At 43.1% G+C, this 22,327-nt stretch overlaps 1 protein-coding gene across 2 annotated transcripts in view; it reads right to left on the bottom strand.

The window, feature by feature from the left end:
* PIK3C2G (phosphatidylinositol-4-phosphate 3-kinase catalytic subunit type 2 gamma) overlaps nucleotides 1-22,327 on the bottom strand; it is a 383,327-nt gene that overhangs the window by 57,984 nt on the left and 303,016 nt on the right. For both annotated transcript variants that reach the window (XM_075897745.1, XM_075897746.1), the window contains 3 exons: nucleotides 18,901-19,010; nucleotides 5,119-5,311; nucleotides 4,447-4,568 (listed from right to left, as the gene is read on the bottom strand). In XM_075897745.1, coding sequence (XP_075753860.1) covers nucleotides 4,447-4,568; nucleotides 5,119-5,311; nucleotides 18,901-19,010 — 425 coding nt within the window. The remainder of the gene's footprint in view (nucleotides 1-4,446; nucleotides 4,569-5,118; nucleotides 5,312-18,900; nucleotides 19,011-22,327) is intronic.

Genomic DNA, 22,327 nt, shown 5'->3' with positions numbered 1-22,327 from the left:
GAACTTCAGCTTTGTGTCTATTTCAATGTAAAGGCCATATTTTCAAAGGTATTTAGGACATCTAATAGGAACGTATCTGAATCTCTAGACACTACGTCTAACTTTTTTTTGGAAAACTGTACACAAAATGTGCTCCACAATTTGTGTATCTTTTTCCGTTTTTTTTTCCTGGAAGGCTTTTCCAAAATTTGGCCCTTCTACACTGGGCCATATTTTGGAAAAAACTTCTCTTTCTCATGGAATGAGGAAGACAGGGCTTCCAATAGCGCACATCTGCTCTTTCGCTTTTTTTTGCAGAAGAGCAAATGCGTTCCCTGGACACAGTGCAGTTTTTTCAGGATACCTCTGGTATTGTGAACCCCCCCCCCCCCACACACACACAGTCTAAACATGACCTTACATACCAGTAACAGTGGCTCTCTGTTCCCAGCCAATGGGAGCTGCAGGGCGCTGTACATAAAGACACTCAATGTAAACAAACTCTGTCTCAGCTTGTCAGCAGATTACCATGATGGGCCATGTGCCAAAGGTTGCCAGCCACTGGCCTAGTGTAAAGGATTACTACTATTTCTAATAACAATGAATCACAAAAAAGTATCAAAGAATTCTTGCAACATCTCATCAGTATAGCTTTGCTTCTTCCCTTAACCTTATCCCTCCTTTTCGTCAATGTAGATTATAAGCTCTCCAGAAAAAGGTCTGTCTTGTATTAGCTGTTTTTAGTACAGGGCCTCTGACAGTGGGTCCCTGATCCCCATTGTGGCCTCTAGGGGTACCATAAATCAAGTAATATGTGAAATCACAATAAATAATAATAACAATGATTATTGACTGGATTTTTATTAACACTAATTTTACTTCAATAACATTAAACTTTGGTTTAATAATTAAAACAACAACTATCTAGTAATTTTCTATGTCGTGATCCTGTTCCAACTTCAAATTATACAGCTATTGAAGATAACTAATATTTTAAATATCTTTTCGCTTAAGTATGTTACAAAAGCTACCTTTAAATACCTCTCCCTTCTTTACAAGCAAAGCAGGACTCAATCAGCAAGAATGTTAGCTTTCTAACAGTGCACCTCATTGGATTACATTGACCTTGGACAGGAAGGACTATTTCTCTGGCAAGATGAGGGAATATATTGTAGGACTCAGAAGAGCTATCTGTGCTAAATTGCATGTGAAGGGGTTTGAGATATGGATTACTAATATTAAAATGAGATTGTTAAACTAATATTATGCTTTGCATCCTCTCATCTACATGTTTTAGAAGAGCAGAAGTTTTAATTTGATTGTATTAAGTTTCTCAATGCCACTCGAGGCATTTAATAATGACTCATTTCCATTCTCCCCCTCCCCCCTCCTGTGTAACAATGTTTGTCCTAACATCTCAGAAGAGGTCTGAAAGTGTCAGATGAGCAGACTGCCAGCCAGCCAGCAGTCTAGCACAGTAAAATGACACTTGGACAGACTTTTGAAAGCCTGTTGATCAGATCCTTGCTTTGATCAGTCTGTACCTAATTCCAGAGCTCTGCAAAAAGCTGCCGCTGGCTTTTAAAAGGTCAGCCAGATTACAACACACTGAGTTGTAGTTTGCAGCTGTACAGGGGAACACTGGCTAGTTCTGCAGACCAGCTGGTTGTAAAAGCCTATACATGCAAATGGTATTCTCTAGTGAAAAACTGAATGCTTTAAGTTAAACCTAATTACATTACATCTCTATGGAACGATTGTTAGATTTTTCAAAAGCTTTGTTTGCTAGAAAGGGTCATTATATGAAGGGTATATTGATTAAGTTGATACTGAAAGCCTATTGTAGATATTGCAACCGACAGTTTCATAGACTTTTTCATAGACTTTACAGATGGATGCTTATTGATGGATAACTCAATTTTTTTAAGTGCTTTGTCAAGCCTCTTTTAAAATGTGCCTGCTATGGAGCTTTCCCCCACTTCCTGCAAGCATCTAATTTACAGTCCAGTTATCACAGCCTACATTTTTATTTGCTTAAGTAAACTCTTCCATTGAATATATACAATTGAGGAAGGACAAAAAATGACTTTAGAATATTTCTTAACTATATAATACATCTAAAAGTAACTTCTCTCTTTAGTTGCACTCATAAAACTTCTGCACCAAATTCAAATAAGCAATCTGTCTGCTGGTAGTAGATGAAGAACTAAAGTAAATGTCAAAATAATGTACTTCCATTTTGATTATTAATATTTGTATTGCTGTAGAATCTAGACATCCCAACCAAGATCAAGGCTCTACTGTTCTGGGCACTGTAATAGGCAAGATGGACAATGAGTGGGAAGTAAAGCAACTTACCCAAGGTCCTCAGCATATTAACAGCATAGCTAAGAACAGAAATCACATTTCCTGTCATCCTAATGCTCAAACCATGTTCTTTGCCAATGTTGGTCTTCTCAGGTGTACAAACTGAATATAACTTGCAGACATAAAGGATGAACATGGTGAACAAATTTCTACATCTCATGTTGCAGTTTGGAAACAATGGAAAATTTGGTCTTATCAGTATTTACCTGCACCTCTTGTGGACCATGGATTGCCATTTCCAGCTAATGGGAGCTGCAGGAAGGTGTGTCATGGTCCATGCTGCTTCTCGCAGCTCCCATTGGCTGGGAACAGCAATCCATGGCCAACATAAGCAAGCACCTGTATCTGTGGTGGCACAGGTAATTACAGCACTGGTAGATGTATATAAACCTCTTTCAAAGGTCTATGCTCATGCAAAACTTGGATAGAAATAGCTGCTTTTTGCAATTTTATTTTATAAGTCAATAGTCAGAACTTTGAACGGACCCAAATAGAAACACTGACAAAGACCCACAATCTTGGGAGAAATTTAGATCCCAATTATTGGCTCGCCACCACGGGGGTGAGGGTGGGGATGGGGAAACTACATTGGTGTCTGGTGATTCAGAAGGTCCCAGGACTCCTGGTTGTCCTTACTGTGGCTGCAGCAGCCACAGCTGGACCCCCTACCTGTTTAAATCACTTTTGGAGCCCCACACATCATGCTCCATTCAGTGCTGAGGGGTCTCAGGGGAAGAGCATGGTGCAGTGAGCCCCACATCTTCTACCAAGGGCATGCTCCTTCTGGGAGTACAGGGTCAGACCCGCCAACCTTGCCCAGGGGCCAAGTAATTCTGTTGCCCCCCCCCCCCCCCCGCCCAATTAGATTATTATAACTGCCCTTCAAATGATAATGGCCCTGATCAGAGAAATGAAAATCCTTTCTTCACCTTTCTCTAGATTTTGGGAAGACAAAATTTGGATGACGACTTTGGCCCACTTACTTTTGGATTTCTCAAGCCCAATTTAGCCTGAGTTTTCCAGTATTTAGAATCAAATAAATAGCTCATCTGTATGGGCAAATATTTGCTTTTTCTTGGGTAGAGACCACAGAGAGAAGGGAATTCCATTGGCTGGGTTAGGAAGACTGATACAGGGACAGCTGCTTTGCATTCAGTGGTGTTTATATTGGTGAGTAACATAATATTTGATGTCACTGACATGCCCAGAATAAATGGCCATGGACAAAGGACATGCTTTTTCCACAAAACACATCATTAAGTTGTAGAATTCATTGGCTTCAGAAGTTCTTGAGGACAAGAACTTACCAAGATTCCAAACAAGATTGGACACGTACACAGAGATCAAGAATATCCAGAATTACCACAATACAAAATTTGGAAGTGATGTTAAATGTCATGCTTCAGGGCATAAGCTGTTCTCTGTTTGAGGTCAGGACCAGACCTCATGTTGGGGGGTGAGAAGAAAGAGTATCCCACATCTGTCTGCGTCAGGGTTGTTACCCCTTCCTGTGAGAAAACTGGTGCTAGCCGCTCTCAGGAACAAGATACTACATTAGACTGACCTTGATCTGGACTGGTATGTAAACTCCTGTGTTGCTATAATAAACGGCTTTTGCTAACAGTTTTGCACAGCACCTAATATAAAATAAATCTGATTCAAGGCCCCATCATGCTCCCAATGAAGTCAGTGACAGTTCTGCTTTTCACTTAAAAAAAAAATCAGGCCCAGTTCTTAACCCATCCCTCCCCCACTCATGCATACCCCATTGCTCCAAAAAAAAAAAAAAAAAAAAAAAAAGACTCAGCCATTTGTTGCTAAATCAGCCCACTCCCAGAAATAAATCTGCCTGAAAAGTAATGGGTGAAAAAAAGTACATGCTACAGGTGGCTGTGGACAACTAGAATATAGCAAGTTAGGCTGCCACAACAGACTATGATAAATTTTCCCTAGATCCTATGACAGACACGAAAGGTTTGAGTAACTTATAGGCAGAATGTGTGTTGCTAGCAAATATAAACTACCACATATATTTGTCACAATTTTGTTTGTACTTAGTGGGACCCATGCAGAATAACGAGGACTAATGTGTTGTCTTACTCTGGGAGGGCAAGTGATGGAAATTGCTTCTGGAGATGCCTGTGAAGTTTTGAAAATTGTTCAAATGATTTTTCCACGAAGGTGACCACCTGGCTGGTTTGCACCACCTGGACTAAATAGAGCTGCATTGGGGAAAACCAGAAACAGAAATGATTAGAGAGGGGCTTATGAAAAAAAAAAAGGGCATACAAAATAGTAGGGAGATTTCCACAAAGAAAAACCTTTTTGAAATGTCGGTCGAAGCACTTGAAAATACAATTTGTAGTTTATAGGCGTAGTTATATACAGCAGAACATGTCTGGATGGTATGCAGTTCAAACACTGAGATATCACCTCTGAGTGAGAAAACCACTCTATTCAAGCATACAGTTGTTTTTATCAGGCTCCCTAATTTTGTACTGTGCTTTCCTTATGGGTGCTATAATTAGCTCTTGATTTATTTTTCACTACAGGGCAGGAACTATTCTCCTTAATGGCTCTCCGCTAATAGCTCTCTGCCTGGTTTTATTTCCCTCCAGAATCTCATTGCTTATGGCACCACTGCTCATTCCATGATCTTTTCATTGTAGCACAAGCACATTTTATATAACCGAGGCAGAGGAGCGTGTAAGCTAAACGAAGAATGGTTAAAGATCAAGCGAAAGGAGGGCAAGCGGAGAGTGCAATACATACAGAGTCAGGCTTTTTGCTGAACCCTAAAATGGTTGCTCGGGCAATTGACCTCTCTGCATCCAGCATGTTGGATTCCTGAGGAACACTCTGTGTAGCTGAAGACTTGGCAGAGCCTGTGGCTAGCATCTGTGCGAGCGTATGGATCAGGTTATTGAGTTTGACAGGGAAGCACTCTAAACTTTCCTTTATTTTCCTGAGAAAACAAAACAAAAGGAAGATCAAATGCAAATGCTTCTCTTCACGCATATACTTCTCTTTGCTTGTTTCCTCGTGCCTGCTGCCACAAATGGAAATAAAAACAAACCATAGACAACACAAATACACACATGCTCATCACTGTTGGTTTGCAGCAGCACAATTTACCCAGCAATTGAACCCACTTTGGAGCAGTTATTTCATCAGTCTCCAAAGGCCTAAGGCTGGGTGTGCTTGGAGAGACGAGGCACACACAATGCCTCTGTGCACGCTAAGCACCACCAATTACTACGCCTTTAATAAGTATGCAATATGTGCTTCCTTCAGTTGGCACAGGAGACTGTCCGTGGCATGTCCCCTTTGGATATGTTAAGCTTACAACAACACACTAGTGTCTGTGCTCAGAAGTATCAGCACCAACACCGCGATTCTCAAAGCTGATTTAGAGATTCACCTATTGGAGTTTGGATTACTAAAACCCCCAGTGGATTTTTAAAATCTCAACCCAGGATCCTATTTACCCTTTGTGTTGCTGCAGAAGCCCCCTATGCTGTCTTTCTCCATTTCATTTCTATGCAAGGTAAGCCAGAACACAGTTTTTGTTTCCTTGAACTTTGGGATCCTTCAGGAGGAATGGCACTGAAGACATAAAAGCATGACCGCTTCTTCAGATCAAATGTAAATTCTGTTTGGAAAATGGCACTTGCAAAATCATATCACACTAGTCCTTGCAGGGGGAGAACCACCACCCCTAAAATTAACTGACTCTATTTTCACTATGATGTTAAGTTCCCTCTCTCTTTCTCTACTTACCCAAGCTTTGGGATCAGCTTTCTGGGATATGCAGGATAGCTGTTGATGTTATGGACTGCCAACCATTCAGGGTTAACTACAGGCAGTCCCTGAGTTACATGGATCCGACTTATGTTGGATCCGTACTTACGAACAGGGCTTTTCTTGCCCCGGAGAACGCGGGCGGCGGGACCGCCCAGACGCACCGAGGGCCCGCCACCCGCGTCCTCCGGGGCGAGAAAAGCTGCTCCACGTCTCCCTGGTCTGCTGGGGGAAACCCCCCAGCAGACCAGGGAGACATGGAGCAAAGCCGCGGAGGACGTGGGCGGCGGGACTGCCCAGACGTGCCGCTGTCCCGCCTCCCAGGTCCTCCGCATCTCCCTGGTCTGCTGGGGGGGGGGGGGGGCGCCAGCAGACCAGGGAGACGCGGAGCAAAGCCGCGGAGGACCCGGGTGGGACCGCGGCGCGTCTGGGCGGTTCCGCCGCCCAGTTCCTCCGCGGCTTTGCTCTGCGTCTTCCTGGTCTGCTGGGGGCCCCCCAGCAGACCAGGGAGACACGGAGCAAAGCCGCGGAGGACCCGGGCGGCGGCACCGCGGCGCGTCTCAGTCCCGCCGCCCGCGTCTTCATGGTCTGCTGGGGGGGGGTGCAGCTAGTGTGCCCCCCCCCAGCAGACCAGGCTTTTGTCGCGGACGCCTGGGGCAGAGCAGCTGGGGCGCTGCTGGTTGGTCCCGCAGCGCCGCTCCTTGGCGCTACTGGAACAACCTGGCAGCACCCCAGCTGCTCTGCCCCAGGCGTCCCCAAGTCAGCCGCTGCTGAAACTGACCAGCGGCTGACTACAGGAAGCCTGAGGCAAAGTTTCTCTGCCCCGGGCTTCCTGGAATCAGCCGCTGATCAGTTTCAGCAGCAGCTGACTTGGGGACACCTGGGGTAGAGCACCTGGGGTGCTGCCGGGTTGGCCCACACAGCGCTGAGGTGCGGCGCTGCAGAGACCTACCCGGCAGTGCCCCAGCTGCTCTGTCCCAGGTGTCCAGATTCAGCTGCTGCTGAAATTGATCAGTGGCTGATTCCAGGAAGCCCGGGGCAGAGAAACTCTGCCTCGGGCTTCCTGTAGTCAGCCGCTGGTCAGTTTCAGCAGCGGCTGAATCTGGATGCCAGTTCCGACTTAAGTACAAATTCGACTTAAGTACAAACCTACAGTCCCTATCTTGTACGTAACCCGGGGACTGCCTGTATACAGCTCCTGACAAAACTGGAAAGAGTCCTACAATTTCCCCAGTTTTAGGTCCCAATTAGGGCTCAAATGTAGGTTTAAATCTACTGCTGGTCAGAAGTACACTTAAGCACATGCTTAACTTGAACCACCAACTCATTTACTTAGGAATTCAGCACATGCTTAAAGGTAAGCATGTGCTAAGGCTGTACTGGGAATAGTCACGCTTTTCTGAATTGAGACCTAAATTTCCATGACTTCTGCAATTCAGGCTGACGACTCACAAATGCAGCCATATCCAAAAGAACAAACCCAGATGCCAAACAAAAAAAAAACCAACCCCCAGTTATGCATGCAGAATTTGCTCAAAGTTCTGTGCAATTTATCATGTAAAAATTAGCCACATTAAACTAAGTAAGGATGCAAAAGTGAAGATACGTATTTTTTCTTAATGTAGTATGACGAAAATAATCTGCCAATAAGGTAAGATAATTATCAACTTAATAAGATTTCCTGAAAGAGGCAAATAACCCATTCTATAAATGAAATAAGTTAGGAGTTTCATTCAAAACAAAGAAATAAATCTTAATTTAGGATATTATGGGACAAATTAATACGTTGCTGATTAATTGTGCCATATCCAAGGCTGTAAAACTTTTTTTTTTAGTTCCTAGGGACAGAGTATTATATATTCAAAATGTAGTTTAATCACTTGATAAATCACTAGGATGTGTTTGGGGTTCTGGAATATGTAGCTCTACCATAATATAGAAAAGCAGCCAGAAAAGTCAGAATACTGTATTACTGAGAGAGAATCATGTTACAGCTAAACACTATTCAGTTTAATCTAACTTGTTTGAAATGTGCCTTTGCTTACAGTGTAAAACCAACTTAGTATTCAGACAGTATCACTGTTGCAGAGCAGCTGATATCAGAGGACTATAATTCAGGCAATTCATCTCTTTAATGGTCTGTTATTCTTTCTATGGGTCCATTAAACCTCTCAAAGTATTTTAACCTGTACCTTGCTAATCACACACCTTTACTTTATATATAAACTGAAAAAAGGGCTTACATTATCAAATACTTAAAAGGGATGCTACCAATGGAAGATATGAAAAACAAATGATACATATATAGAAAAAATACAGAGTCTCGTTTACTCGTTAAAAATGATGTGCTGGAAGGTCTGTTTTGATGTTGTGTTGATGTTTCTGTCTTCTCTGCAACAGGCAAACAAGCTTGTGTTTTCATCAGGCAACTGTCTCTGTGCTGGAGATGCCTTCACTGAAATGTAATCAATGAGGCTCCATGTGATTGCAAGGCTCTGCCTGTACAGATCTATATACTGGGCCATGTAGGGAAAGAGTGCACTGACCTTATATAAAGTGCTAATAAATGTGCAAATGAAACTGAAAAAGAAACAGAGGAGCTGATTTTGGTTCTAGTAATTTTGTAGCTGGCCTACAATTTTCGGTTTCCTCATAACAGCATGCTGTTAGCAGCCAGTTTAGTTTCTGGTTTGCCTTTTACAAAAGCAAACTGAGTTTTTAGTGTAATTCACGTGTGTCAATTTTATGCCTCATAATGGCTGAATTAAATTTGGATTTAATATATGAGTCACAGCATTTCTAAAGAACTGCTAAGCTCCTACCTAAGTCAGGGTGCACAGACATCTTAGGCCAGGTGGCTGTTCTCTGAAGTGGAGGACAAAAAGTTTGGCCTATGTCTCTGCAAGTAACGCGGCTATAGCTGGTAGGTACCCTCAAAACACATAATCATGACTCTGTAGGAGGACATCTGTGAGCTAATTAACATGTGACGTTCATCCTGGACTCCATGGAGGAATGATAATTGGGCCTCTGTAGAGGACATGAAAGATGTTGACAGAGCCTATCAGAGAACAACTCATTTTGAAGATTACTTTCAAGTGTAATCAGGCAGTATGGAGAGGAAAAACACACACAACCTGGATCCTCAACATCCCTCAAATGAGTTGTGTGTTTGAATTGCTGTGTCGTATCAGAGATCGGATCTTGAGTGTTCTCCCAACTCCCAGCAGCAATGCTACAGTTGTCCCTATAAATCTTCTGGGACAGCAGCAACCCTGATAGGCCCTGTGAGTGGAAAAGAAAAAGGAAGGATGCACATGTGCGCATGTTGAGGAGAAAACTCATCCGCAAGTTCTCTCAACTAGCCTCAGCCACTCCACTCATCCTGTCAATTCTACTGCTTCAGACACCCTTTCCTTATTTGGCCCCACCAGTTGAGAATCAGCCTGTCAGGTGCAGAGCCACCGTAGCCTCTTATGAACATGGAACCACGGGACAGAAACTGACTCAGTTTTAGTAGAGCCCACTAGAAAGAAAAACAGAGTTAATCCATTATCCAAAGAGCACATATAGGATCTTAGGGTACGTCTAGACAGCGAGGCTATTTTGGGATACCAGAGGTTCCCAAAATAGCTACCCTGCGTCTTTTAAACACGCCCGTTATTTTGAAATATTTTTTGAAAGAATAGGTATGTTATTCCAACATCTCAGTAAACCTTGTTCCGTGAGGGACAAGGGATGTCTCAAAATAGCACGCTATTTCAAAATTTGGCACTGTGTAGATGTGCCATATTTTGAAAAAAGCTATTTTGAAATACAATCAAAAGAAGATATGAAATGTGCATAGCGCAAATTGTGTATCTTATTTCAAGTTTAGCGTGCTGTGTAGACACACCCTTAGTCAGGAATCCATTGAGGGCTATCATCATCCTGCTGTCCAGGGCCTATAGGGGCATGTTGACACTGGAGAGTTATTTCAAAACAACTCTCCTTATTTCGAAGTAACAAGGTGAGCATCCATACCACCAAGCTTGTTATTTCTAAATAATGGGCTTTTTATTACAAAATAATAACTCCTGCTTGTGATGAGGAATAAGCTTATTTCAAAATAGTTATTTCAGGAGTTATTTCGAAATAACTTATTTTGAAATAACTTGGTAGTATAGACATAGCCTAGTATAGCAGAGACTATCAATAGAGTGAAGGATTCTCTATGCCCTGACCTTCTCTGTGTAGCCTGTCATATTATAGTGGAGGCAGCTTCACAGGGGAGAGTAAGAAGTTTGTCTTAGTGTCTTTGCAGTTCACACAATGTGACCATTACCTGTGGTTGTAAATCATCTGCAAGCATACTCTCTTCACTCAGTGCACAGTCAACCTGTGGAACTCCTTGCCAGGGGATGTGGTGAAGGCTAGAACTTTAACAAGGTTCAAAAAAGAGCTAGATAGATTCATGGTGGTTAGGTCCATCAATGGCTATTAGCCAGGATGGGTAGGAATGGTGTCCCTAGCCTCTATTTCTCTGGAGGTGGGTGACAGGGGAGGGATCACATGAGGATTATGTGTTGTGTTCCCTCCCTCTGGGGCATCTGGCATTGGCCACTGCCAGCAGACAGGATACTGGGCTAGATGGACCTTTGGTCTGTCCCACTGTGACCATTCTTATGAGATGGCAGTGTTGTCTGTGCCCTTGCAGATGTCATGAGCCTCCACTAGTGTTTTAGCTAGCTGGGGGAAGCGGTTGCTGAGAGATAAGTTGCCAGTTCCTCATGGCAGGAGATTTGTGTTAGGAGAGGGGTCTAGTTTTGTGGCAGTTGGTATTGTGGTTTGGAATCTACACGCCTGACCTATGCTATGATAGGCACATAATAAATTATTCTGTGATAAATAAAATGAACAGATACATCAGGTAACACCTCGTTAACATCTCCCCTGCTGTCAAGCTTTTGAAGATGTGCATTACTAATTTTCTGGTAATCCTCCGTGCAGCTCTTATTCATTGGCAAGAGCAGTGGGGCTCCTTGTGTACTGCAAAGAATTTTAACTCTTCAGTCATAGCAAGGAACCAGTTTTAATCCATTTTTAAAAACCAGACTAACTGTAAAAGCATTTTAAGAACACTTAAAAATGTCACACAACATCAAGGTGACACTTTGTAGCAAACCAAGCCAGGAGATCTACTTCCAGGAGTAGGAAGGATTCCCTGTTATGTGGATAACATGTTTTCTCAGTAGATAAGAAATGGGGAAGGGGAAGTGATCAAACTGAGTTTCAAGGCTTAAACTGAGTTTAGGGCAGGGATGCATGATAGACAATTGTTTCATATAGTGGTGGTCTCACAGAAGTGGAAATCTAATGCAGAAACTCTTGATTAAATTTCAAATGCCACTATGTTTATCAATGATACAGAAGATTACAAAAATCTGTAGTCTGGGAAACATGCTACTGCTGATCAGCTCGTTATAGTGCAGTGACCCAATGCTAGGGATCATAAACTGTCTTCAAAGGAAAATGATGTACAGATGCTAACAGAGATTACAGAACGGGTCTTCAATGAAGAACCAGAGCAGTATCAATTCCTAAAACAAAGAATGCTTTATGGTTCTAAAAGTTTAGAGATCAGCCTCTAATAGCATTGGTCTATTAGCTCAAAATATGAAAGGGCAAGCCAATTAGCCTAACAAATGGAATATCCATCCCAAGAATATTTAGGATAGGGTTAGTCCTAGGGTTAGACGTTATAGTTTGAGTTATTCTTAAATAACAACACATATATGGTGTTGTTGACAAAGCTGAACAGTTCAGGTAACTAGTAAAAAAGTGACTTTATATTGAAATAACACCATTATACTGTACTGACTGCTGTTAAAAAAAAAAAAAGGCCAACTTTGCCAACTGCTACGCTTATCATGGTATCTGAGAAGTCACAATATTGCCCCATACTTATAGCAGGAAATAACTGTTTGTTGGCATGTTGATTTTTTTTAATGACAATTGTATCTGATATTGGGATGGTCACAAGGTGTTCCTGCTCTACAGGAAAAGATGTAGGACAATTACTTTGCTCTACTACATTTAATATATATAAGGGTAGAAGACAGTCTCTCCCTCAGGCTCCGGGGTTGCACAGCACTCCTCCTTGGGATCTGTGATATCTTGAGATCTCCTCTCTGTGAGGTGAGTTTTTGTCCATGAGCACCTCCTTACAACTGAGCCCTGATGGCCTTTTACCAGGCTTGGGAGCTCATTATTTAATGAAGTGCCTTGATAAGCCAGCTCCCCTTAAATTAGCTTGTAATGAGTAATCTAGGCCTGGACTCCTTTTAAAAGGATCAGCAACCATGTAACATACCTTCCTCATCCCCTCAGTGCCAATCTATACCAAAAGGTAGGTTTAATAATGGCCAGTGTTTGGTCATGTTTTCTAGTCAGGTGGGAACTGTCTGTTCAGCAGCAGCCAGCAAATCCCCTAAATCTCTGACAGTGTTTTTGTCTTCCTCAGTAAAACATGATGTTTACGAGACTTGGGTGTCACCACGGTTCTCTGCTGCCTGCTTCTGCAATTCCAGGATTTCAACCTGGTTTCTATCAGCAATAGCAGCCTTTCCCTGCATTTCCCTTCAGTCCATTACTGTAGAGAACTGTTGTGTATCTGGTGGTGCTCCTGCCAGACCTGTGGCCTCTGTCATTCATGTGATCTTAGGGTATGTCTACACTGCAATGCAAGTCCAAGGTTAGAAGAACGCAAGTTAGCAGACCCTGGGTTTTTTAGCCGATGACTCAAGCATCTACACTTATTTGTCAACCCAGGGTTAGGAATCACTGAACTGTGGATCCCAGACTGAAGCTCCAGCATCTACACTGTATTATGTTGGGTTAAATCCAACTACCCATATCTCGGACCTCCTAGCACCCTCCCAAAAGGAGGCTGCAGTGTGTGAAAACCTGACTGCCCACCAAACTTGACTGCTCAGAGGACAAAGAAAATTGGCCCATGGGATTGTGGGATACTTTTGATGGACTTGCTGAGGATGAATCCAGGGAGGCTGTGTCTCCAGGGCACAGCAAAATGGCTTGAACTCTGGGTTGTGGCTTAACTCAGACTGTTAAGTCCCATGGAAACCTGGGACACTGGGTCTGAACCCTCAATTACAGCAATTTGTATGTAGATGGAAGGGGAAGTAGGCTTGAGCCAAGCTGGAACCCTGGGCTTATACTCCAGGGTAAATATAGCCTTAGATACAGGCAGTCCCCGGGTTACGTACAAGATAGGGACTGTAGGTTTGTTCTTAAGTTGAATCTGTATGTAAGTCGGAACTGGCGTCCAGATTCAGCCGCTGCTGAAACTGACCGCCAGTTCTGACTTACATACAGATTCAACTTAAGAACCCCAAGCTTCCCCAAGTCAGCTGCTGCTGAAACTGATCAGCGCTGATTCCAGGAAGCCTGGGGCAGAGCAACTCTGCCTGGGGCTTCCTGTAGTCAGCCGCTGGTCAGTTTCAGCAGCGGCTAACTTGGGGACGCCTGGGGCAGAGCAGCTGGGGTGCTGCTGGGTTGCTCCAGTAGCACCGCTCCTCGGCGCTACTGGACCAACCCAGCAGCACCCCAGCTGCTCTGCCCCAGGCGTCCTTATTCAGCCACTGCTGAAACTGACCAGCAGCGGCTGAATCAGGACGCCTGGGGCAGAGCAGCTGGGGTGCTGCTGGGTTGGTCCAGTAGTGCCCAGAGCGGGTGCTGCAGGACCAATCGGCAGCGCCCCAGCTGCTCTGCTCCAGGGTCCAAAACAAAAGCCTGGTCTGCTGGGGGGGCGCACACTATCCGCGCCCCCCCCCCAGCAGACCAGGGACACGGGGAGCAGAGCAGCAGCGGCAGCGGGGTGCCTCGCCTCTGAGGCTTTGCTCTGGCAAAGTCTCAGAGGCGCGGGACCCCCCCCCCCCCGCGGCTGCGGCTTCAGTCCCGGTGCCTGTGGTCTGCTGGGGACCATCCCCAGCAGACCACAGGCACCCGGTCTCAAGCGGCAGCAGCGGCGGATCCCGCGCTCCTGAGGCTTTGCTCTGGCAAAGCCTCAGAAGCGTGGGAACCTGCCCGGTGCCCCTGGTCTGCTGGAGACGGTCTCCAGCAGACCAGGGGCACCGGAGCAGCTTACGAACGGGGCTTTCTCGCCCCGGAGCTCGCAGGTAGCAATCCGCTACCTCGACCTCCGGGGCGAGAGCCCCGTTCGTAAGTGCGGATCCGACATAGGTCGGATCCGCGTAAGTCGGGGACTGCCTGTATAGCTGAGTCCTTTATTAGGGAATCGATTGTTCCTCTTGGAGGGCTTTTCTGGAGTCCTTACAGGACAATCCATCCCTCTGTGGCAATACAAGTCTCCCAGTAATCTATTTCTGTACTCACCTGTATCTGCACAGGGTTCAACACCCTGGTCCTGCACTCCTAAGTCAGTTCCCTCTCCCCAGCTTCTTTTCCTGGGTTCATACAGCTAATCCCTGAATGTTCAGTTCTTGGAATTTAGTCTGCAGCTCTTTTTCCTTCAAGGCAACATGCTGCTCCAAGGCAGACTTGACATTCTCTAGCCCCCAACTTCTCCATTGCTGTGCTTAGGAAGAGAAAGGATCGATCGATCGATCGCTCTCTCTCTCTCTCTCTCTCTCTCTCTCTCTCTCTCTCTCTCTGGTGATAGACGGGAGAAATTGGAATAACTACTTGGTCTGGAGAGAAAATGTCTGTTAGGTTGCAAACCTCTTTCTCGAAGTTTAACCTGAAGTCAAAACTTTTAGCAGAGCAACATGTTTCTATGCACCCATTCTTCCTGCAACCAAAACCAGGGGACACCTCATTTTCTTGCCTGCAAACTTGTTCCCCACTTCTTTATTCAGACTTCACGGCAGCCAGCAGTTTGTGGCAGGATGTCTTTGCCATCCTGGCTCTCCTCAGTTTCTCTGTAAGTGGGGCCAGCTTTACAATCATTGTTTTTACATAAGCACGCCCCACTTCCTCTCAGTCAGTACATAGAGTTGGCTGAGCACTGTACCTTCTTCCATGTTGGTGTCAATGACAACTGATTCTTTACCACTGTAGAACTCAGACATTCCCCCTTTTCCAAATGGAATTGAACTCTAACAGCTCTGGTTGCCCTCTGTTCACTGATATAGGGGGATGTCACGGCCAAAGAAGGTGTTTACACTGTGCTGCATGATCATTCTTCTTTAATGGGAAGCCTAAGTGCTAGAACTACAGGTGTGGGTGGAAGAGTACTGCAGCACCCCTTGGTTTGAAGTAGTTTCCATTCTATACAGAGTTTTCAGTTTGGTTCAAAAGCTTCCAGCACCCCCACTATAAAAAGTGTTCCAGCACCCCTATGGTAAATGGTCTCAGAATCCCACTTCTCAAATCACTTGGCAAAAGCTGTGCCTACTCGTTATCACTACTTTGCTGAGCTAGTGCTGCCGGCACTATCTGCCTCACTTTCCTTTCTCTCAGGGCCCCACAAGAGTTCTACACACTCTGAGGGGATGTAAGTGCATTCCCCGGAGGGGTTTCTATTTTATTAAATGGGAATAAACTTGAAATACAATATTTCCCATTGGGCCCATGGTTTGCACCACTTCCTTCTTGGGCTCTGGGAGCTCCTCTCCCTCAGAAGAGATTCTTTCTGGGAGCATCTCTTGACAGTTTAGTCCTGGTAGCCTTGTATGAGGCTCAGGTGTTCATTATTCAAGTACCTGCTTAGATTGGCTCATTCCATTTACATTAGCTCTCCCAGGATAGTCTTACCATGGAGGCCCCTTCTAAAAGTAGCCAGCAAGCCTGTAACTGGTCATGTCTAAAAATAACAAACATTTATTGAAGTAGTTCAGAAAATAAAGACAAAGCAACATATGGAGTCAAGAGGCTGTGGCTAGACAGACTAGGAGATAGAGTATGCTATCTATAGAGTATACACTTTGGCTGCATGGGGTGTGATTGCAGCTCCTGTACATATACTCAAAACTAGTTTTAATCTAACCAGCTCTGGCATGAGAGCACCGAGCTGCAGCAGCCCTGGTTTCAGTGCCCAACTCAAGTAATTACTCATATTTCTAGGTGGGCTTATATAGTCCTACACAGAAGCCCATGTTGACACGTGGTCTCTGACATTAGGTTAGCAACCCACGATTGTAGTATGGCCTTAGCCTGAGAGAGTGAGGACTTTGGATCTCTTCCTTTGACTTGCTAAGTGATTCTAGACAAATCACTTGACCTATGTGAAAAAAGGTTAGAATAATACTTAACTACCACTGTTTCCCTCTAAGTTTTCACTGAGGGCTCATCACCAGCTGCACAGGATGTTATGAAAAAAAAAAGTTGGTGAAATACTTCGAGAGCCTTGTTTAAAGCATTATTATTATCACTATACAATGACTAGAAATAATATACCCATAATATATTGCTATCAAACTACAGAACCAGAAGTTTCCATGGTTGGATTCCCATGCTGATTCTGATCTTTCATACAAGGGCAGTAAAGAGCAGTCGAAGAAATCTGTTGGTGAAGCAGCAGTGTTGGACCAATGTAATCAGCACTGTGCTGCCTGTTCTCATAAGCCATAGCATGAGGCACAAGGGACCATACTGAAAGTGTTCAGCACTACGGGGATTTGAGGCTTCACAACACCTAAGAGGCAGAATAAGGCTAGTCATAAGTTTAATCGGGACTAGGAACAGATCTTGGTAGCCTGTCCACATTAAAATTTACAAACATGTTAGTCAAAAACATCAATGTGCTAAATGAACCAGGAATAGAAACTAACATATGGACAAAGAGACAATGAGTTAACTGGTTCCATGAAGTGTATTTAAACTGATTAAATGAGAGCATTTTCTTGGAGTAACACATACAGACAGCGCAAACAAACCTCATTTACATTAAAAGAAAGAAAACATGCACTTGAGCAAAATTGTACATTTCTCCAGGGTTTTAAGATCTTGTTTGACAATAACTCTAACAATCAGGCATTTGTTTCAAGGCACTGGAAGCATACAGCTGTACTCTGAGGAAATCATTAAGAGATCTTTTCCCTGTTTGATGCATGGATGTAACTTATCATTACTATTAATAAGGTTTGTTTTTACCTTGAGCTTGCCATATCCAAGGCTGTAGCTCAACAATACTTTAAATTGTGAGGGAATGAGAATGAGTAGGGATTAGAGAAGATGGGATCAACATTTATCTTAAATTAAAAACAAATGAAACTGGGTAATCAAAGGGTAAGGAGGAAATAAGGAAAACCTAGGGGTGAAAAGGAGGAGTTGGGGATGCTGCTGTGTTCTAAAATAATAGAATAATTTAGTTTTGAAAGTTCCTAACTACTCTTACCCAAAGGTTTCGTATCATTGTCCAAACCTTTCTCTATTTTGAGTGGCTGTACTGCTTTCAAGTTCTATTCTTGACATATCATAAAAGCCTGAGCAACACAGTTCAAATTGCCATCAAGGTGCAGGTCTAGCTAATGCCAGAAAGAGTTAAGAGGAGTTGTGCTTTTGACTGGATTGCTTGGGCTCAGGCCCATCTCTCATTTATGAAAAGTTTAATATTGTTTTGCTTGTACTCAAAGGTGCTGGGCAATATTCTGGGGTCCTCTTTTCTCAGGAGCTGGTATAGTGCAGGCTGGGACTGTGTAAGCTTTCCCCAGCTGGGCCTCTACAAGACCACTTGGTCCATGCTTGGCCTCTCTATAGAGACTATCAATAAAGGCACCAACTGCAGTGGAGATTTCTGTGTGATGGATGCTTGTCCACAAAAAACAGGATTGAGAACATCAAACTTGTATTGTATAGGCTGCTAAACTGCCATTAATCTTCAGTCATCGATCTCAGATGAATCCAAACAGTGAGATAGAAATAAAACTTCATATTATGCAAATGCCAATCAAGCAGCAAAATGATTATTAATAATACTAAACTCTTATATAGTGTTTTTCATCTGTAGATTTCAAAAAGCATGAGAAAATATCATTAGCTCCATTTTACAGATGGAGCAATTGAGGCATGGAGAGGTGAAGTGTCTTACCCAAGATCACCCAACAAAGCCAGGAATAGAAGTGAGATCTCCTGCTTTAGCAACAAGGCCATATTGCTTCCTAATGTTTTCAAAATCATATTACAAAAACCAACACAAAAAGCAAATTCTTCATGGAACTCAAGCAGCACTTTGAACAAGATGACTCAAAGATTCACTGGAAGCTTTTGCAGTCCAAACCCTATAGCATTGTCACAGTATATTAGAGCAAAGCTGACAAGAAATATACCAGCACAGTTACAATATGCAAACTGAGCAACAAACTGCAAGCAACATAAGCAATGAAAATAAGTTGGGTCTGAACAACTCTTTTCATAATTTAAGTGATACGCATAATGAGAGGGTTTGTTTGTGCATTTATGTTTGGAGACAAGTTAACCCTTTGTGCAATTTTTTTATTTCAATTGACTGACTCCATAGGAAATTACGCCTATGATTTTTTAATTTGCAAGTGTCTCTAAGCAAAAAAGAGAACATACATGTTATCTGTGCTTTTAGTGGTATTTAGTAGTGTGTGTGTGTTCCTCCTCTTGAGGTGTTTTATGTTCTCCCCCATTTGGGGTTTTGCATTTTACATGTGTGTGTGTGTGTGTGTGTGTGTGTGAGAGAGAGAGGGGGGGGGGGAGGGAAGGGATACAATATTTGTAATAAAATAATAATAATAAAAGATTTCTGAATTCTCTTCTGTTTTTTACCTGGTAAAATGGCTGGTGGCTTGGAGTTCTGAGTCCTGTGGACGAAGGTTATCATACACATACTTCAGATCCTGGATACTATTCAGCTCAGGCAACCCTGCATGCAGCATCTATGAACATATAGGATTGATCCAATAAATCCATTGAAAATAATTGAAATGGAACACGGCTAGTTAGAAAAAAAATGGAGTTACAGGGAAAGAACTCTCCCTATTTATAAATTACAAGCCTCTCCTAATTTGGGACGTTTGTGACTCAATATAACATCCTGATTGGGCGAATGAAATGCAATTGTAACTTCTTCACATTGATGCACTAGAAAAGGGCATATTCAAATGGATTCTGGACCTCAGGAATCTGATACTTTACAACTGATCCTTCCCCTAGACTCTGGTCTACACTAGGACTTTATTTGAAATAACTCCCACCAAGGTTGAATTTATAAGTGGAGCGTCCACATTACCAAGCTCGTTATTTTGAAGTAACGGGCCATGGAATTTGAAATCTGTACTCCTGCTTTTCATCAGGAGTAACACTAATTCCGAAATAGTTATTTTGCAATAATGCTAGTGTGGATACTCCAGTGCTGTTAATTCAAAATAATTATGCCCCAGAGTAACGTCTAACTAATTTCTCCCCAGTTCTTCCTGGGGCTATAAGTCTGAGGTACTGCGTCCACATTAACAAAGCGTAACTCAGACTAATTTCAAAGCTTCCCCATAGGGTGGACACAATAGTTCAAATTTATTAAATTTACTAATTTTGAAATAATTTCCAAGTGTAGACATGGCCTAGGAGTCCACACCCTCAGGCTGGTTTACTTCTTCCTATTCTTATTTATGTAATGAGAGGTAACCACATGGTCAGTGCAGTGCAATGAGAAGTGGACACCTAGGCATATTCTATGTGACCAGCACACCTATTCCTAGGCACCTTAAAATGTTAAAAAATTAAAAAGTTTCTAATAAACTTTTAAAACTCACTGACTTTGCATTTTCCTCACACCAAATTGAGACAATGGACTGTGTGTAACAGAGAGAAAACCTTCCCCACCCATTGCTCAGAAAACATATACATGTAGCATTACGATTGCTGCTTGAGTGTGTACATTTTGCAATGAAATATATTTCCAGTACAGACAAAAGTGCCTACTGATCTCAGAAGATTAAACCAAACAAAAGGGAAACATTGCTTTTGTTGTAAGTTATTGGTAAGGGGAAAGTGAAAGGAGGTGAGAAGAGGGGTATTTGTTTTCCTTATTTCTTTCCATCTTTTTTATGTTTTTTAAAATCAATGTGTTTGTATTTTAGGTTCTTTTCTCCTCAGCAGCATAGCTCAGATGTTGCCTAATGGCTCAGGTTTTATCTATACCGCTGCTGGAGCTGTGACAGCTTGAACACTGGGTACTCAGAGGAGACAGAAAAATCACCGAGATGAATTCAATCAGTCTAATTTCCCAGAGACACTTACAAATACAAGAGGATACAGGAATACGGGACCTTCTGGGTTTTCTGTCCCCTAGTATCACAAGCAACCTCATCAGAGAATCCTGGTTTAGCAAGATTAATTTAAAAACTAGTTTGTGTCTTTTACTCCTATTGGGAGACAGTTCCAGAATCTCAATCCTCCAATGGCTATAAAACATCCTTTTAACTTCCAGCCTAAATTTACTCATGCCCAGTTTATGTCCATCTGTTATTATGCAAACATTATCATTTAGCTTAAATAGCTCTTCTTCCTTTTTGGTTTTTATCCCATGACATAGTTCTAGAGCCCAACCACATCCCCTCACAGTCTTTGATTTGCTGGGTTAAAGAAGCCAAGATCTTCCAGTCTCTAGTTCCAAGGTAGGCCCTCCATTTCCCTGGTCATCCTAGGAGCCTTTCACTGCACCTGTTCTAGTTTGAGTTCATCTTTCTTAACAATGGTGCAAGGCACAAAATAATAATAATTTGCATTTACATATACACAGTCTTATTTATCCATACATCTTCAAGCAGTTTACAAAGGATTGTAGGTACAAATATCCCCATTTGCAGCTGGGATAACTACGGTCACAATGTCACACTACCAGACACTCTTAAATGTTGAAACAGAATCCAGATCACTTCTAGTTAGGGCAGTTTGGTGCCCTAACTACATTATGCCAGATGCAAGTGACATGCCTTGGACTCCCTACGCTGCAAATATGAGGAAGAACCACCCAAGTGCTGGGAAAGCAAAGGGCTCTGTGGATAGGACTGGCTTCTCAGTGTTGTTGGTTACTATTCCTCCCAGGCAGCCTGGTTCTTTGAGGATCATCCAGTACCTCCAGCATTCCTGCTTTGTGTAGTTTTCTTTCCTCTTGTATCAGGGGACAAAGAGGGTTCTCAACACACTGGTGGTAGAGACTGATCAGACAAACTTTGGGTATTATCCAACCCCAAGTGCACATGTGTTTGGACATCCAGCCTGCATGGACTACAGTACTTTTCCCTCACAAGTATTTTAGATAGCTGATGTAACTAGAGAGAAGTCTGAGCCACAAACATTTGGACCTGGATTTCTGATGCCCCAAAGTATAGTAATGTTTGGATCTGCTTACACTGAAAAGGAAGTGCAGGGCCAGCTGTAAGGATGAACCTACGTTTGGATGGCATTCAGATCCAGAGCTATGTTTTAGGCCTATTTCTTCATGAAATAATGAATTAAACTGACACAGCATTTTTCACACAGATCTCAAAGTCCATCACCAAGATGAGCAAGTTTCAATATCCCCTATTGGTATTACTGAGGCATGGAGAGGTGAAGTGATTTGCCCAAGTACACAGAGTGACTCAGTGGCAATTAATCTATACACCTGTCTCTCAGTAAGGACTCTATTTCCTACTCACATTTTAACAGAGAGCTAATTTGTTATGTTTCATTGGAGAATCTATTATACCGGAGGTAGGTGTGTGTGTGTGGGGGGGGGGGGGGGGGGAGGAGCAATAAGCGGCCTGCGGGCTGGATGTGATCTGCCAGGGTTAGCTCTTGGCAGGCAGCTGGTACTTTATTTATCACCATGTCCACAAGTAGAGCCGCTTTGAAGCTCCTGTTGGCTGCAGATTGCCATTCCTGACCAATGGGAGCTGCACACGGCCATACTTGTGAACACGCAGGTAACTAAAGTGCCACCGGCCTGCCAGAGGCTAACCCTGCACTATATAGAGCTGTGATAAAAATGTCTATCTAGAAAACTCTTACGATTGTAATGGATTTTTCCATTATTTTAAACTAGTTAAATGCTGTTCATAGCTCACAGAAACGTTCTGTTACAGTTCACATTGTTGCTTTAAGGCAAGGAAAGCTGATGAACTACAGACTTTTATGTGCTGACCTCTGCCAGCAAGGCTCCTGGGCCTCTCACAGATGTTTGTACTTTTCAGAGTGATGGGAACTTCATGGC

This window comes from Pelodiscus sinensis, chromosome 1 (genome assembly GCF_049634645.1).
Source record: "Pelodiscus sinensis isolate JC-2024 chromosome 1, ASM4963464v1, whole genome shotgun sequence".
NCBI lineage: Eukaryota > Metazoa > Chordata > Testudines > Trionychidae > Pelodiscus > Pelodiscus sinensis.
This window is presented reverse-complemented; position numbering and strand designations above follow the sequence as displayed.